The sequence below is a fragment of the Trichosurus vulpecula genome, chromosome 2 (genome assembly GCF_011100635.1).
Source record: "Trichosurus vulpecula isolate mTriVul1 chromosome 2, mTriVul1.pri, whole genome shotgun sequence".
In the NCBI taxonomy this organism is placed as follows: domain Eukaryota; kingdom Metazoa; phylum Chordata; class Mammalia; order Diprotodontia; family Phalangeridae; genus Trichosurus; species Trichosurus vulpecula.
The window spans coordinates 89,303,496-89,320,473 of NC_050574.1; the positions used below are offsets into that span (position 1 = coordinate 89,303,496).

Here is a 16,978-nt window from a genome sequence, read left to right on the forward strand (position 1 = left end):
GAAGCCCTCAGGATCCTAAGGGGAGTTGCTAAGACCAGAGCCAATAGTAGGAGCCTAAGTTCTGGTGGCTCAGATGACATTTGATGATGGCTAAAGAGTGCATAAAAAGAGATAACAGAGCTATTTGCTTGAGGTTCTCATTCCTGAAGGCCTGGGACTCTGGGCAGCTGCTCTAAAAGCCTCCTGGCTCACCCAGATGTTGATGGTTTCTTGGTAACTATGAATTGTATTTGGTCTGTTTATAATGTATGTTTGTAATTTATATTTGCTCTGAAGTTCAGGGTGCTGGCTTTTTCCCCTGAACTAAGTGAATGATATTTGTATGTTGGATTGAAATAAGATTGTTAACCCCCTAATGTTACTTTCCTTAGTAAGGCAGATCAAAAGAACCTGTGCTGGCAGCGTTCTTATTGTTGGGCTTGTGTTGGTCTTTCACCCCTACAGCAGCTGCTAGCCGGATTGTTGCAAGAGCCTGAGTGTATCTACTGCAGTGATAGAGATGAGGGATGGCATGGAACATCAGAGCTCTACACCTAGACTGATCGGACCTGAATTCTAGGCTCCTTCACTCACTGGGGATGCGACCCAGGGAGAGCAGTACTTGGGTTACCTAGCTCACAGAGTGGCTATGGGGGACGCTCTCTCATTATTGTTCTGGACACTGCCTCTTTTTGTGTAACTCAAAGCCTATCTACAATTTCATGCATCCTGATGGCAACCTTAATGGGGCAAAGATGATCCTGCTATCTTACCAATGAAAAAAAAAACTAAGGCAGAAAGAGGATAAGTAACATCTTTGATCACATGGCAAATATGTCAGAGGTTGGCCTGAGGGAGGAAATATCACTTTACCAACCAAGAGAAGAAGCAAAACCAATTTACTACAACAGTGGGGTGGGAGCTTCCTAAGTCTGGGTGATGGCAATCCTATGTTGCAGAACCCCAAACTCTGGGGAATGGATAAAATGAAGCTCACAGGGGCTCATGGAACCTTGCAATTCAATTTCAATTTGAGAGAACCTTAACAGAATGACCTCAAACTACTACTTATACATAGTGCAGCCCAAATGGACTACTCATAGGATTACAAGATTGAGAGCTGAAAGGGATGTTAAAGGCCACCTCATTTAACCATCCCAAATTATAGACTTGGTGGGGGGGTTGGGGTGGGACCAGGACCTAAGCCTCAGAGACTTCGAATGACATGTACAAGGTCACAAAGTTTAGAGCAAGGCTCAGATTAACTGTAAGTCTTTTGACTCCAAATGTAGTGATTATTCTATTTATTATGCTGCCTATTTGTACCCAAATACAACTAAACTTCCCGGCTTCCATGTCTTTTCTCATGCTATTTCCTATGCCTAGAAGATATTCTTTCTTTGTTGGATGAATTCCAAACTATCCTTTAAAGCCAAACTCCAATGTCTCCTTCCCCATCCAGAAAGCCTTCTCAGGTCTTGGCGACAATCTCTGGAGAACTCCTCACTCCTGGCACATCACCTAGCACTTCGTCTGCTCCTTTCCAAAACACTAATCATGTACTATTGTATACCATTGTTATCTGTTTATAAGCCTGACTACCAATCAGGAGTACATAAACTACACAGCCAGAGTATGGCTGGCTCCCTTTACTAGATGAAGGAATCACATCTTATCCAAATTTTATATTTTCCCTAGGCTAAGCAAAGGACATCATAAACAGTAGGCAATAATAATAATAAGCATTTAGTGAATAAAAGTAAACTAAAAATCACTGCCCTGGGTATGGGGAACAGTAGGGAAGACTTCAGAATGGCCCTTGTCCCTGATTCAGCCCAGATGAACAAAAGGGACAATCTAGGGAGTACCAGAAAAGAAACAGGGTAGTGTGGTGGGAGATGGGTAAGGAAACAGCATGGACCAAATAACCAGCAGGCAGTCTCTCTAATTTAACATCTGGGGATAGTCACATGACCATAATCACAAGTTTTAGCCTGGCTCTACTAAGGAATTTTGAAATTACCTACCTCAATGACAGGAAATCCTGGGTTCAAGTTCTGCCTTTGACACACACTTGCTATGTGTCCCTGGTAAAGTCATTTAACTTTTCAGGGCTCTAGAGCAACTCTCTAAGAATCTATGTTGCAGGGAAAGCCCTGATCTGTACTGGCAGGAGTTTTCTCATCCAGGATTCCCCACACCATGAAACCACAAGTCAGTCGATGAATCAACAAGCATTTATTAAGCATCTACTGTATGTCAGCATTGTGCTAGCTAGAGGACAGGAATAAAAAGTTGGGATGAAAAGGATAGATATGTAAGAAATAACAGAGGACATGCTTGGCACAATGCTTAGACAATAAGTTACAAAAACCATGTTTCTTTGTCCCTAAATCCTGTCCCAGTCCTGGCTCTCCTACTTTTTTTTATCTTTTCTCCTAGCATTCTTCCCCTCTCAATTCATTTAGGGATGGGGGAGGGAAAGTGGGGCCAGTGGAGTACTAGAGGAAGGGAGAAAGACTGTCAGTCACAAGAAAACAACGAATGGGTCTTGAGGCTAAGGATTTTTCTACAAAAGCGTTGCTCTGTAACACAAGGGTAGTGGCAGGTGCCTGCAACCTCCAGGGGAAATGAATGCACAGCATTTGTGCTTGTGATCTCACTGGTATGGATCCTCGGACAGTGCTAGTCCTATAGCCCGACTCCAACCTCAGGAGGAATCCTGCCTATGAACACTTGGACACAACAGTGTATATACAGTGCTGCCTTTAGGAAGGTCTGAGAAGGTGGTGTGAATCAGACAAACAGCTCTCCAATACTTCCTGTACCTTGCTGAGTGGATATGGACCTATCCAGCTCGAACCTTTGTTCCAAAACTTGACTTTCAACGCCATCCCTGTTAACTCATTTTCAGTGCTCCAAAGAAGTTCAGATTCCTGCCCAAGCTGGGTTGGCCCTTGGGTTACATTTATTCGCAGCCTCATTTGCCAGTCTGCCTAGGAAAGTACTGTCCTCTGGTCCTATGGCCCTTGTGATAAGGGGCAGATGCAGATTCACACACTAGAAGACCTGCTTGTGTCTTCTCATAAAGCCTCCATAAAAGACTCACTTAATACTCTGGAGTCCTTCCTTTAGTTCTTTCAGTATCTTGTGGGTAACTAAGGCACCATTTGGGCCACTTTCATCCCAAACGACCTTCCCAACGGAGAGGCGACCATCCCTGAAAAGCTGTTTTCTCATGGGGACCCTCTTACCTTCCAGGGAGTGGACACCTTGCTCCTTGGCGGTCTTGTAGACACTGCTGAATTCATCCCCTAGGTTGGGATCAGCCCCTGCAGCCAGCAGGACTTGCACGACACTGAGAGGGAACAGAAGCACATGAGGAAGGAGTGAGTGGTAAGGGGACCAGAAATATACAACACTCTCCCTAAGGAATGCCTGCAAACTTGCCTGGGTATGGTCAGTCACAGCCTGGAGCTCTACAGAGTAAACCACACTCAGCATCACCTCTGGTTGTTGGTTGTGAGCCAACAGCATCTCGTTCTACTGAGGGGGAAACTAAGGAGAAAGTGACTTGTCCCATGCCATGATCAGAATCAAGACCTGAACCCAGGTTTCCTTAATCCATTCACAGTGCTCTTCATTACATCATACTGCCTGTCAATCAATCAATCAAAACCATTTATGAAGCATCTATTATGTGTCGGGCATTCTGCTATGTGCTTGGGATACAAAGAAGTGCAAAAAAACAGTAGCTGCCCTCAGAAAACATACAATCTCAAGGGAGAGACATATACAACTAGGCACATAAAAGAAGGTAACCTAAACCTTTTTTGAACATTAGTAGCTGAGGGTAATAGGAAATGCCTTCTGCAGAAGGTGGGATCAGAGTCAAATCTTGAAAGGAGTCAGGACAACTGGGAGGTGGGGGGTGAAGAGGTAGAGCATTCCAGGCATGGGGGACAGCCAGTAAGTGCAAAGGCATGGTGAGAGGAGATGTAGTCTTGTGTTCAAAGAACTGCATGTGGACCAGTGAAGTTAGATTACAGAATACCGTTGAAGGGAATAAGGTACAAGACAGCTGGTAAGGTAGTAGTAAGGTGCCAGATTATGAAGGGCTTTAAATGTCAGAGGACTTAATATCTGATCTTAGAGATAACAGGGAGCCCTTAGAGCTCAATGAGCAGGGGAATGCCATAATCAGGACCTAGGTTTTAGAAAAGTCACTTTGGCAACTGAATGGAGGAGGACGGACTGATGTGCAGAGGGTGGCTGTACTCCAAATGAAAGGGGGCAAAAACTAGGATTATGGCAGTATAAATGTAGAGGAGAGATGTCATGAAGGTAGGAACAACAAGATCTGGTCAAAGATTAGACGGGCTAAATTGGCTTTATGGGCTGAACTGATTGCCCAGTGACATGGAACAAGAGGAAGCCAGGTTCTTTTATGCCAAGGACTTTCAATGGCTTCATAGGGGCACACTAGTTTCCATTGGGAGTTTAGAGGGAAGACTACAGAGGGAAAGAGCATTGTTGGGGTATCCTGGCTGAGGCAGCAGGTGTGGTGACTAGTCAGGATGAGTACACGTGGGAATGGATAGGACTCTTGCACGTCAGCACATGCATGGCTGCTTGCCCCGTACATGCAACTTCTATACCAAGTCACTGTGGGCAGGGCCAAATGGAAAATATTGAAGTTGCCTGAATCATCCTATGTCATTAATATTAAATAATCGGGTGCACATGTGGGAGTGGAGTAGGTGGTAAAAGACAGCTCCTGCTTAGTGATGGAACAGTTTGGCATACTGCACCATACAAACTCCTCATATAAATAACCCTGTGTGGCTTGGGAAGAAGATGGATTGTACCTGGCGGCTCAGAGTGATCATAAAAATTTTTTAACAACTGTCAAGGCTGTTCCTGACCTTGTCAGTGTGGTGGACTTGAAGTCTAGGCACCAGGTGGGTGGTAGAGTATAATCAATCTTGACAACACTTCTCTCTATTCCTGTGGCTAGGACAAGCAGGAGCAGTTGGCTTTCTTTGGAGTTCTGTATAGGATTACCATTCTTTCTCAGTTACCTGAATTCTCCTTCTTAATTCCATAGTATGGTGCCTTGATTCTTGAGAACACTGATGGCCACCATTATACTGATGATGCAGAGTGTCACCTGGGCTAGCTGGCTGCCTCTGATGCGACTTTTGAAAATCTGCCTATTAACAAGACTGAGTTCCTACTGAATACTATCTCCTTGCATCCAGTCACCCATGATAAGCTGGGTAATGCATGATGGTCTGTCTAATAAGATATGTAGGGAATGAGAGGCTTCCATTGTCAGATGGAAAAGAGATAGTCAAAACTGTGCTTACCCAGGGCCTTTGTGTGTTACTGCCCTTCATGAACAGACTGTGGCTTTGCTGAAGGCTGAGACCTTTTCTATCCCCAAAGCTTTGCTTCCTCTGATAGATCAATGGATCCCCACTTTTTAGGATTTAGTTCTTCAAAAACAAAGTTCTGCTTGGTTTACCGAAGGCTCTGCCCAATGTGAGGAGCATGCACATTCAGACACTGGTGGCCATTAATTCAATAACAGGGAATTCCTTGAGGGATAGAGTCCTCGCATGACTTCCCAGTAAGATGAACTGAAAGCTACATGGTTGGCATATGAGAAGGGACAGATAAGATCTTCATCTATACTAATTCTTGGGCAGTGAGAATGGTTCTGGCTGAGTAGTTTGGGACCTAGAAAGAACAGACTGGACATTCAAAATTTCACCTTTTTGGAATCAGGATTAGTGGAAGAATTTTGCCACATGTGGCGCCTCCCGTCCCATTTAACTTTTTGTGAGAGACGCAGAGCCCATTAGAGACATCATACACCCTCTACTGAACTCAATTATCAGGATATTGCTCTTTATGAGAACAGCAGATACTGGGGACTTGGTCTATCATCAACCTAGGCATGATGGTTATGATGCTATATGGTACTGGGCATAGAACGATATGATCCCCTTTACTAAGAATGTGGTATACAACTTTATAATACCAGCATGGCAAGATCCTATATGATATCAGACTTGTCTCTGACTTGAAATTTGATTACAATGTCCTTCGTTCACTTCAGAGCAAGAGGTTTGCCATCACTGCAGTTTATTCAGGACACAGCACTGCAGTGCTACTCAAGTCTGCCACTGTGGCACACATCAAAGCTTTTCCAGAACATATCTTTCCTCCCTATGGACGCCTCTGCACTATCACCTCTGATCAGGGTACTCACTTCACTAAGGAGGTCCAAGATTGGGCTCACTACCACCATATTTTGTGGGACTTTCCTTCTCCATTACTCCCCCAGGAAGCTGGCATTGTTGACGACTGAAATGGACATTTGAAACTGAAGCTTCATCATCATATCCCTAATTATTAAGGCTGGATATCTTCCCTCCCTAAAATCTATATCTGCGATTAGTTGGTGTTAACCCTACGAATATAGGTGGCTAGGTGGCACAGTAGGTGGAGTGCCCAGCCTGGGGTCAGGAAGACTCATCTTCCCAAGTTCAAATCTGGCCTCAGACACTTACTAGCTGTGTGATCTTGGGCAAGTCACTTAACTTTGTTTGCCTCAGTTTCCTCAGCTGTAAAATGAGTTGGAGGACATGGCAAACCACTTCAGTATCTTTCCCAAGAAAATCCCAATGGAGTCATGAAGAGTCGGACATGACTGAAAAATTACTGAAAGACAACAACAACTGAATCGTAGTAAGAGGGAGGGCTCTCTGGTTCATCATTTCTTGGATTGAGCCTCCAGGAAGACTAAATCTGATAAGGATGATTACTTTTAGACAATCCCAGTTAAACCCCTCTGGTCCTTCTTTATTCAGTCTTTGAGGAATTGCCTGGGCTTTGAGATTTCTACCCTGAGATTCTTCTATACGGTTCAGGGAAATGATTCAAGTCCCCCTTAATTGGCAAGTCTCCTTTCTCCAGGAATAGATGATTCAGATAACTCTTCTTTAGTAGGGGCAGAGATATGGGGATTTCTTTTGTTTTACTATGTATGTTTATTTCAAGGTTTTTTCTTTCTTTTTCCCAATGAAGGGTGGAAGGGAGAGAAGATATATTTTTTGTTAACTGAATTTTTTTAAAAAATTTTTAATTCTTAAAAAAATTGACAAAAAAAATCTTGTTAAGATCAAAAAACAGGGCATGGGGGGTGAGGGTGGGGTTAGGGGACCAAGAGATGGAATTGTTAGGAGCTGTTTTGTTTTCTAATGACATGGGGGGGATTAAATTTTTCCGAAAAAGATAAATTTATTTAAAAACATTAATGATATCCTTCTATTCCTCACCAAGAAGACTAAAGAAAAAGAAAACCCTCATAACAAAAACACATAGTCTAGAGCAAAACAAATTTGTGTCCAGAAATGTGTCTCAATCTGTACTTTTTGGTTGGTGTGTTTCTTCAGGTCTCTGGTCTCACGGTTTATCATTGTATCAATCAGAGTCTTATTATGGGTGATTTAAATTCACCTGGAAGCAAGTGGATGATGAGGCCCAGTGGACCCTTGGATGTGTTAGCAAGTCAGATGGCAATGCCTAGACATCTGGAGGGTTTAGTGGCAGGGCAGACAATAAGGCCTGGTGGTCTTCCATCTTACCAGAAGGATTATAGATAGTGACTACCATTCAAGCAGCCTGAGTGGCCATGTTGTCCTAGATTAAAAGAGAGGTCTAACCCACCACTACTGGAAACGGGAGAAGGCCTGAGGGTCCCAGTGGAACAGAGACTGTTAGATTCCTCCTGAAATGGGGTGGAGAGAGAGGGCTGTCACCATTCAGTCAGGATGAAGAGGAAGGGCATAATAGGAGGAAGGTTTTGGTGGGGCAAGGCAGCTTCTTGTGGTGCCTGTTTCTGTTGGTCTTTCTAGATGGGATCTGGTCTGGTGGTCTTGCTAGGGCAGAGGAGATGGGTGGGCTAGTAGGCAGGCTATATCATGGCAAAGGATAATCAATGTGGAAGATGTTGTTTCAATAACTTCAGGACAAAGTCCTAATTATGTTTTTGCCTAGCCTAGTATAAAATGGAGTTAAATGACTTGACAAATACAAGATGGGGGAGTCATAATTAAGACAGCAGTTTGCACGAAACTGATCTGGGGATCTAAGCAGTAGACTAAAGCTCAATACATGTTACCAGTTGTTCTACTGTAGCTAAGAGAGCTAATATGATTTAGGGGTACATTAAGAGAGGTAGAGCTTCCTGGAATAAGTATCTGGACAGTCCCTCTGTGCTGTGCTCAGACCATGAGCTTGATTTAACCCTGACTGTCTCCAAAAAAGAGGAAAACCACCCAACTCTGTGATTGTGCAATCCCAGTATATAATATGAAAAGAACTGAACTGACTTTAGAAAAGTACTACATCTAATTTGCCAAAGTGATAATAATCAGATACAGTCATTTATTTGGTACGGAAACCCTCTCCACTGATCCCACCTCCAACTTAGTAATAAGTCTTAAGAGCTGTCCGAGACTCACAGAGCTTAGTGGCTTGCCTATGGTCAAACAGCTCAGGTGGGAGTAGAATGTAAACCCAGGTCATCAAGACTCCTCATCCAGAAGTCTAACCAATGTCCCATATTCTCTACTTAAGAAGGCATCAAAGAGTAGAATATCCTTTAGAAATATTTATACGTAACATAATTAAAATAAGAAAAAGGTTTTGGTGCTTGAAGGGATAGGTTTTCAGTAACCTGGAAAAGCTGTGCTTGTTTTAATTCACACAACACCTACAGAATCACAGAATGTCAAAGGGAGACAGGGCTCTCTCCCCCTAGTTTTACAGATGAGGGAATTGAGGCCCTCAGACAGGTAAGTGATTTCCTAAAGGTTAGAAAGCTCTTAAGTGACAGTGATGGTGTCTGAACCCAGGTCCTCTAACTGCAAAGTCACCGTTTTTCCCACAATATCATGGGGCTCCCTTAGGTATGACTAAAGCACGTTTTTAGGGGTGGGAGGTAGGGTGGGACAATGGAAACTGCTAGATTTGGAGTTGGAGGACCAAGGTTCATAACCTGTTCTGCTACTTACTAGCTGAGTGACCTCAGACCTTTGGTTTTTGGACCACAACCTTTCCACACAATAACCCTTTGAATATTTGAAAAACTATATTGTGCTGCTTCTAAGTCTTCATGTCTTCAGTTTAAACAGTACCAGTGATCTTCATACCACCCCCCATCCCCACCTGATATGATCCAGTAAATCAATATCCTTCCCAAAATATGGTACCCAGGATTCAACATAGAATGCTGGACATTACTTGGCCAGAGCAAATGACAATGACAATGGAACTTTCCCCTCCCTCTTTTTGTATACTATTCATGCTCCTCAAAGAAGCATAAGACAGTATTAGCCTTTTTTTGGGGAGGGGGGCTTGTCACCGCACTGATTTTTATTTACATTCATTCTAATAGGCACTACATTGAAAGATGTCACAGATATGACTGCTAAGTTACTGAAGGTTGTAGAGAAGCAGACTTAGGTTGGATGCAAGGAAAAACTTAAGAGATATTCAGTAACGGGATGGGCTACCTTGGGAGGGAAAGCTACCATCCACAGAATGTCTTGTCTTCAATTCACCTTGCTGGGGGTATATTAAGAGTTGGTGAAGAGGGGGTTCTCATTCAGGGATGGTTTGGACTAGGTGACTGCCATACTCCCTTCTGGCTCCTAGATTCTGTGAGCTAACAATCCACTAAAACCTGAAGATCTTTTCCACATGAACTTTTGTTTAACCTCACCTCTCTCCCTTCTCATCCCGTGAAGTTGACTTCTGGAGTCCAAGGGCAGGACTTCACATTTATCTCTATCACATTTCTTATTCAAGGTCAGACCTGCTGTTTTAGCCTTCTTTTTGGATCTGGCTCCTGTCATCTAGTGTTAGTTAATCCTTCTACCTGTGTCCTTTGCAAGTCTGTTAACTTCCTACCTACTGCCTTCACCTAAGTCAGTGATAACAACACTGAACAGCACAGGCCCAAGGAAAGATCCTAGACACAGTCCATCAGAGACTCTGCTCTAAGCTGACATGGACTTATTAATGGGTCTGATCCTTTAACCATATCAAGTCCACCTAACTACGCTATTGTCCAGCCTGCATCTCTAACTAGCCTACAAGGATAGCATCTGAGCCTTTGACAAATGCTTTCCCTGAAATCTAGGTTGCTGGTAGTCTATTTATTGAGCACAATGTTCAGCCCTGCCTGGTTCCTAGCAGCTTCAAAAAAGGAAACCAGCTTTTCTGCATTCACAGCCATACAATCCTACCCATTCCAGATCAGGCTGATTTAAAATCCAAGTGAAAAGGATGTGTTGGTCTAAACTCAAAGGGACAATAATTTGGTCAATATTTAGCTGTTCCATCCAATCACCCTTCAATTGCGCCTTGGAGTCTCATGTCAGGCTGTCCCTCTGGGCAGCTCATGGCACCGATTTCTTCTTCCAGACATTTCTGGGTTCAGAGGTATTGATCGTCTCTGTCCAATTTGCAGGCAGCAGGACGTGTCCAAGCAACCAAGTGCAGTCCCCTTGGCTCCGGAGGGCAGAGAATGGCCCAGTGTGATGGGGAAGGAAAAGTGATTTGGTTCATCATCGTGGGCGCTAACCCAATCACAAGAAATATGCAATTCACCTTCTAAAGCAGAAAGCTAGGAAAGAGGACCTATGAGATGGACCCCAAGGGCTCTGTCCAGGCCAATGACTCATCATGCAGCCTCAGAGAGGACCGTTTATATTCTCTGGGGTTCATGTCATATCCTCAGGCACTTAAAGCATGGCAGGGATGGCTGGAATTGCTGAAATGACAGAAGTTGGGTAACTATGGGCATCCAATTGTAATGATGGTGACTAAGTGCCTACCCAGACTAGTAAGCCTCTAACATATCTTTCCTGATTCCTTACTGCATACTCGAAAAAGTCAATTCAACAAATATTTAAGTGCATTAGAGGGATGCAAAACAAAGTGCCATTTAACACTGGGGGAGGGGAGAATCATTATCAACTAAGAGGACAAAGGAGTGCTTTGGGGAAGAGATAATATTTGAGATGGGAAGCAAGTCAACAGGCAAAGGAGGGGAGAAAGGGCATTTCAGACATAAAAAAAAACGTGAAAAAAGGGATGGAGTGTGCTACACATGTTATGGTGGGAGATGGTAGGAGAGAGAATAGTCTAGTTAGCTGGAATGTAGGAGATGTAGAGGTGAAAGGTAAGTTTGGAAAGATGGGTGGTGCCAGATTGTAGAGGGCTTTGAATGCTAGTCAAAGGAGTCTAAACTTTGTAATAGAAAATCACTGAAGGTTTCTGAACAGAGGAGTCAGCCAGTGATTACTTAAGTGGCAATATGAAGGAATGGATTGGAAGGGGGAGAGAGAAGAGACAGAACGACCCGTTACACAGTATCTCAGGGTGGTACCAGACCTTGGGTCATCTAGTCTACCCACTACCTGAAAATGGATAGCCTCTACAACATCCTCCACAAGTGGTCTTTCAATCTCTGCCTTGAGAGCCCAAGTCAGAGGTCATCGTTACCAAAATGCAATCAATCAGCATGCATTTATTAAGTGCTTGCTATGTGCCATATGCTAGTTACCGAGCTAAGCTCTGGAGGACAGGAAGAAAATTAAAAACAGTCCTTGCTCTCATGATGCTCATGGTCGAATGGGAGAAAAACATGCAAACAATGATCTACATTCTGTGTGTGTGTGTGTGTGTGTATGTATAGATCTAGATATAAACATACAATATAAAGGGAAGTTATTCTCAGAAGGACTGAACTAGCAGTAGAGGGGGATGGGAAAGGACTCTTGCAGACAGTGGGTTTTGAGATAACTCCTGAAGGAAGTCAAGGAAAACAAGGGGTGGAGTTGAGGAGGGAGAGTATTCCAAGCACAGGGAACTGACGGCGAAGAGGCATGGAGCTGAGAGATGGTGTACTGTGTGTGAAGAATATTTAGGAGGCTGGACTGTAGTGTATATGTAGGAGAAAGGAAGGAAGGGGCCCAATTCAGAAGAACTTTAAATGCCAGAGAGGATTTTTTTCTCCCCCATTAGGTTGTGAGATCCTTGTGGGCAGGGACTATCTTTTGCCTCTTTTTGTGTCCCCAGCACTTACTACAGTGCTTGACACATAGTAGGCATTTAATAAATATTTGTTGATTAATTAAAAAGAGAAGTTCAGACGAAGGGTGGACTTTGGGTCAGAGAAGACTTATAATTAATCCTGAAGAAGAATAGTCCTTACCTTTAATCCATCTGAAATCTGATTAACAAATTAAAAGATAATGATTTCAGTTTGGGACATTCTGAGTTTGAGATAACTACCAGATATTCATTTTGAAATATCCAAGAGGCAGTTGGAGATGTGAGATTGGAGCATAAGAGAGAGAATAAGTCTGGATCTCTAGATCTGTGAGTCATCCGCATAGAGATGGTAATTTAATTTTGCTAAATCCAAGGAGGGCTGATGAGGTCACCAAGAGAGTGTAGACAGAGAAAATAAAGAGAACTCGGGCATAGTCTTGAGGATCACCCAAAGTATAGAGGGCAAGATATGGATGAACCAGCAAAGGAGACTAACAAGATACCTTCACATAAGGAGGAGGAGGATCTAGAGTAGTGAAACAAAAACCCAGAGAGGAAAGGTGGTCAACTGTGTCAAATGCTTCTGTAAATTGAGAAGGATGAGGTCTTCTTCATTGGCCAGTGGAAATTTAAAGCTGTCATACCACCTTGAGGGAGATAATCTACTGAGGGTGTATGGGGCCTTGGAGTAGAACTGATCACATTGACTGGACAGTGAATATATCAAACAAGCCTCAATCCTTCTACAAACTAGCTCGACCTACAGGCTCCACCAGCCAGGGACTCAGTATCTGCCTTCCTTTGGCTGAACATACTTCCACCTACTGCTCAGGACTGTCAAATCAATATTACCATTGCTCACCATGGCACCACAATTCACTGCCCTATGAATCCTTTCAGAACCCTTAAGCTATTGACCGGTAGGCTGCCTACGAGGAAGCTTTTTCAGCTAGGTACACTCCCTACTCTCTCACACCCATTCATGGCAGTCTCATCTCCCTCTATCCTACCCTTCTATTGTGTACTCTGGAATGTCCGTTCTATCGTTAACAAACTGCCCTTCATATCACACCTGTGGCTGCCCCCGGAATTGCTTTGTATGTTTCCTATTTAGTTATTGATGTGCATATTGTCTTCCCAGAAGAATGAATGTGAACTCCTTCAGAGCAGGGGCTATTTTCCTTTTGTCTATGTCTTCAGTGACTAGCACATAGTAGGCACTTAAACTAATGTCTAGGAATCAAACAACTCTCAGGCAAGGCTGAGAAGAAAGCATATGTGGCTGGGAGGGTGGTAAGAAAGGCTGCCATGTGTTCAGGATGGGGTGTGAAGGCTTCTGGGACTGTAGGCATTTCCTGAGTTGGTGGCCTCAGTGGGCCAGGGTTTAATTTGCCAATTGGGTTTTAATTGGATCACAGGCAGGGACCACTCATCTGGCCACTGACTCCAAGGGCAGTGCTTGGCCACAGCTCACTAGGGAGTTAAGTCAGCTGCAGTAAGTACTTTCTGCCCTGAACACAAAATGAAGGGAGTGAGATACAGTCTATTGTTCAGAGAAAGGCAGCTCTACATGCAGGTTCTGGTCTGGGCCCTGTGTGTGATAGTGACAGCCTTGAATGTAGCTCCAGCCAGAAAAGTCTGAAGAGGAATTATCTCACTACAAAGGAATTCTCAATACAATATGACATTTTGGAGAACACTTTTCTCCTCCACTAGGTTGAAAAAACAACGAACATTAGATAGGCACCATCAATTCCACGGAGAACACAAAAGAAGGCATTCTCATTCTATTGTGCAATTTCAGTGGGGGTGAGGGAAGACAATATGTACATGAATAAATAAAAATAAATACAAGAGAAAATTTTTTTGGAGGGGGAAGAAGAAGGGCACAAGCAGCTGAGGCAATGAGAAAGGGCTTCACATAGAAGAAGGTGGTAGAAAAGGATTTTGAAGGAATCCAGGTATTTTAAGAAGCAAAGGTGAGAAGGGAGAGCATTCCAGGTAGGGGGACAGGCAGGGCAAAGGCAAGGAAACATGAAGGGCTGAGGAGAGCACAGAGGTCTGCTAGAAACCCATGTCATCTGCAGGTATGCCACCTTTCCCTGATGCAAACTTGGTGAGAATGCAGAGCTGCCTGATACTGGATATCTTCTAGTATGTGTGTATGGGGTATGCCCCAAGACCAAACCTCAAATCTGCCAGACCTCGGGGGACAGAGAGAGAAAGAAATCTGGCATGGAACAAAGCACTGTGGCTCTTGGTTGTGGGAAATGTGGCTGGTCAGAACACTGCTTCTCTCTCACAGGGTAGTTCACAGAATCATAGTTTGTTGAAGAAGGAGACTTTAGAAAACATCTAGCATAATAGATGAGAAAACTGAGGCCTAGGGATGTTCAATGACTTGCCCAAGGTCACCCAGCTAGTAATATTGTGAAGATCAAATGAGATGAGGGATGTGAAAGCACTTGGAAAAGTACACAGTGCCAGACAAATGCAAAGCACTGAATGGTTACCAATAATCATTTGATTTCCCACTGCCTTGGCAAAAGACTGAAGAGGTTGGGCAGTCATGGGATCCCAGCTGAACGGGCTCTCTGTACCCTGCCCCTTCAGCCCACAGATGAAGAAACTGAAGCCTGCTCCATGAGCAGTTCCCAGGCCGTCCCATCTTTCTGTCAGGAAGAGGGATCTGAGAAATAAAGGCTCTATCATTCAGTAGGGGAATCTCAGAAACCTTCATCTGAAAGTTCATGCCCCTGTTCCTCCCACTCCCAAGGGATAAAGGGACTTGAGAGGGGATGAATGTTAAATGACTGGGGGTGGAGGGGTAGTTAGAGGTAAGGAATGACTTTAAGGTCCCTTACTCTAAATCCTATGACTCCAAAACAGGAATTGGAAGAGCCCTCACCTAGGAGATGCCAATAATTAGCTGACTTACATGGGGCAAATCCTTTCTTCTCTCTGGGCCTCTCATTGGCCCTTTCTTTGAAATGAGGGGGCTGGGCTAGAAGATTGATAAGACCCTTCTACCTTTAATGTTCTCTGATTTCATGACCTCCCAACCTCATCACACTATCCTAAATCATAGATCCACAGGGGATAATCAGTTCTGGAATTGGCCACGGAGAATGACCTTGACCTGAGAAATGATACTCGTGGCCTCAGATGTGTCTACACTAAAGAACAAAGCAGAAGTAATAAAGTGAAAGGGAGACCTTAAATTTAAGGACATAAACATGATCCCACACATACTGCTATGACTTGGTGGCACAAGACTACCACAGGGGAAAGGTCCCTTATGAACAGATTAGGTAGAAGGGAAGCACTAACACTATATACCAAGAAGACAGTTATCTGTACAGAAATCAAAGAACCTGAGGAGGACGTAAAGAGAGAGCATGACTGAAGGAAAGAGAAATAGAGGCAGCATGTTGATGAGAGGGATAATAACAGCTGTCACAAGGCAGCTAGCTGAAGGAATCCGATGACATGATTTTGATGGAAATCACAAACCTGGCACAGATAAGTAATAACTGTGATGGAAGACTTCAACTATTTGGATATCTATGGAAGATCTCTTTCTGCTAAAAACAGAACAGTTGATAGATTCTGGTCTTGCTAATCACTTCAACTTTTATAGTAGATAACATTTAGCATATTTAGTAAGTATAATGCCCTGGATTTAATCCCTAGCATCTCGGGGCTTCATCTTTGGGTGAATCCATTCTATTTGCTGGGTCTCAGTTTCTTCATCTGTAAAATGGGCAGGGGAGAGTGAATAAGCATTTATATAGAATCTATTATGTGCAAGACACTGTGCTAAGTGCTTTACAAATATTTCATTTGATCTTCCAACAACCCTTCGAGGTTTTACAGTGAAGGGAATGGAGGTCACGTGATTTACCCAGGGTTACACAGCTAGCAAGTATCTGAAACCAAATCTGAACTCGGATCTTTCTGACTCAAGGCAGGCCACTGCACCTATTTAAAAGCTATCTAAAGATACCTAAAGATTTGAGATGACTCCTGATGTCTCGCTAGTGCTAAACCAGGGCAAAGGAAGCAAGCCTGGACCTGGTTTAGACTAACAAAGAACTAGCTGAAGTGTAAATGATGGGAACTACAGGAAAGAGTGATCACTAGAATGTGTGAAAGATGAGGAGGGGACTGCCCTCCTTCATTTGGCTGCTCTGTGTGTTAGATTTTAGGAGATCAAACTGGAAAGAACTAAGACAAAGAACGGAGAGGATCCCTACAGGGTATGGAGCAGACAGAACATGTGCTAGGTGTGGAGTTGGTGGATCTGGGTTCGAATCCCAGCTTTGCCACTTACTATCTCTGACTTCAGACAAATCATTTAACTGTTCCGTTTCTTCATCTGTAAAAAGAGGGGAGTTGAACAAATGATTTCTCTGACCTTTTTCAAGCTGCGAATCTCTGACTCAAGGGAGTAGAGTTTCTTGAGAAAGACATTCTGAAGATTTAGGCACAAATGATTCTGATGAGGAAGAAAAGGGGAGTAGTTTCAAAAGAGACCAACTCACCAACAAGCTTGGGTTTAAAGACAACATTCATAAGAGATGGAAACAATTGAGGACAAACATAAAACAGTGGTGTGGTACTTTAAGGTTACCACCAGAAATGAGAAAGCTCAGAACACACTGAGGCCAGGTGAATCCTAAGGACAACAAAAAGCACACTACTTTTAAACCTCTGTTAGAGAACAAAGAAGATCAAAAAATGGTCAGGTCCACTGCTTGGAAGATGGAGAAGATCATGATAACAAATCATGGAGAGAAAGCAGACCATTCTATTCTCATTTTGCTTTTATTTTCTCTACTTTAACTCAAGATTATTAGACAAG

At 43.4% G+C, this 16,978-nt stretch overlaps 1 protein-coding gene across 1 annotated transcript in view; it reads right to left on the reverse strand.

The window, feature by feature from the left end:
• CLPB (caseinolytic mitochondrial matrix peptidase chaperone subunit B) overlaps positions 1–16,978 on the reverse strand; it is a 191,984-nt gene that overhangs the window by 125,927 nt on the left and 49,079 nt on the right. Inside the window, exon 4 of the mRNA XM_036746267.1 lies at positions 3,234–3,337. Coding sequence (XP_036602162.1) covers positions 3,234–3,337 — 104 coding nt within the window. The remainder of the gene's footprint in view (positions 1–3,233; positions 3,338–16,978) is intronic.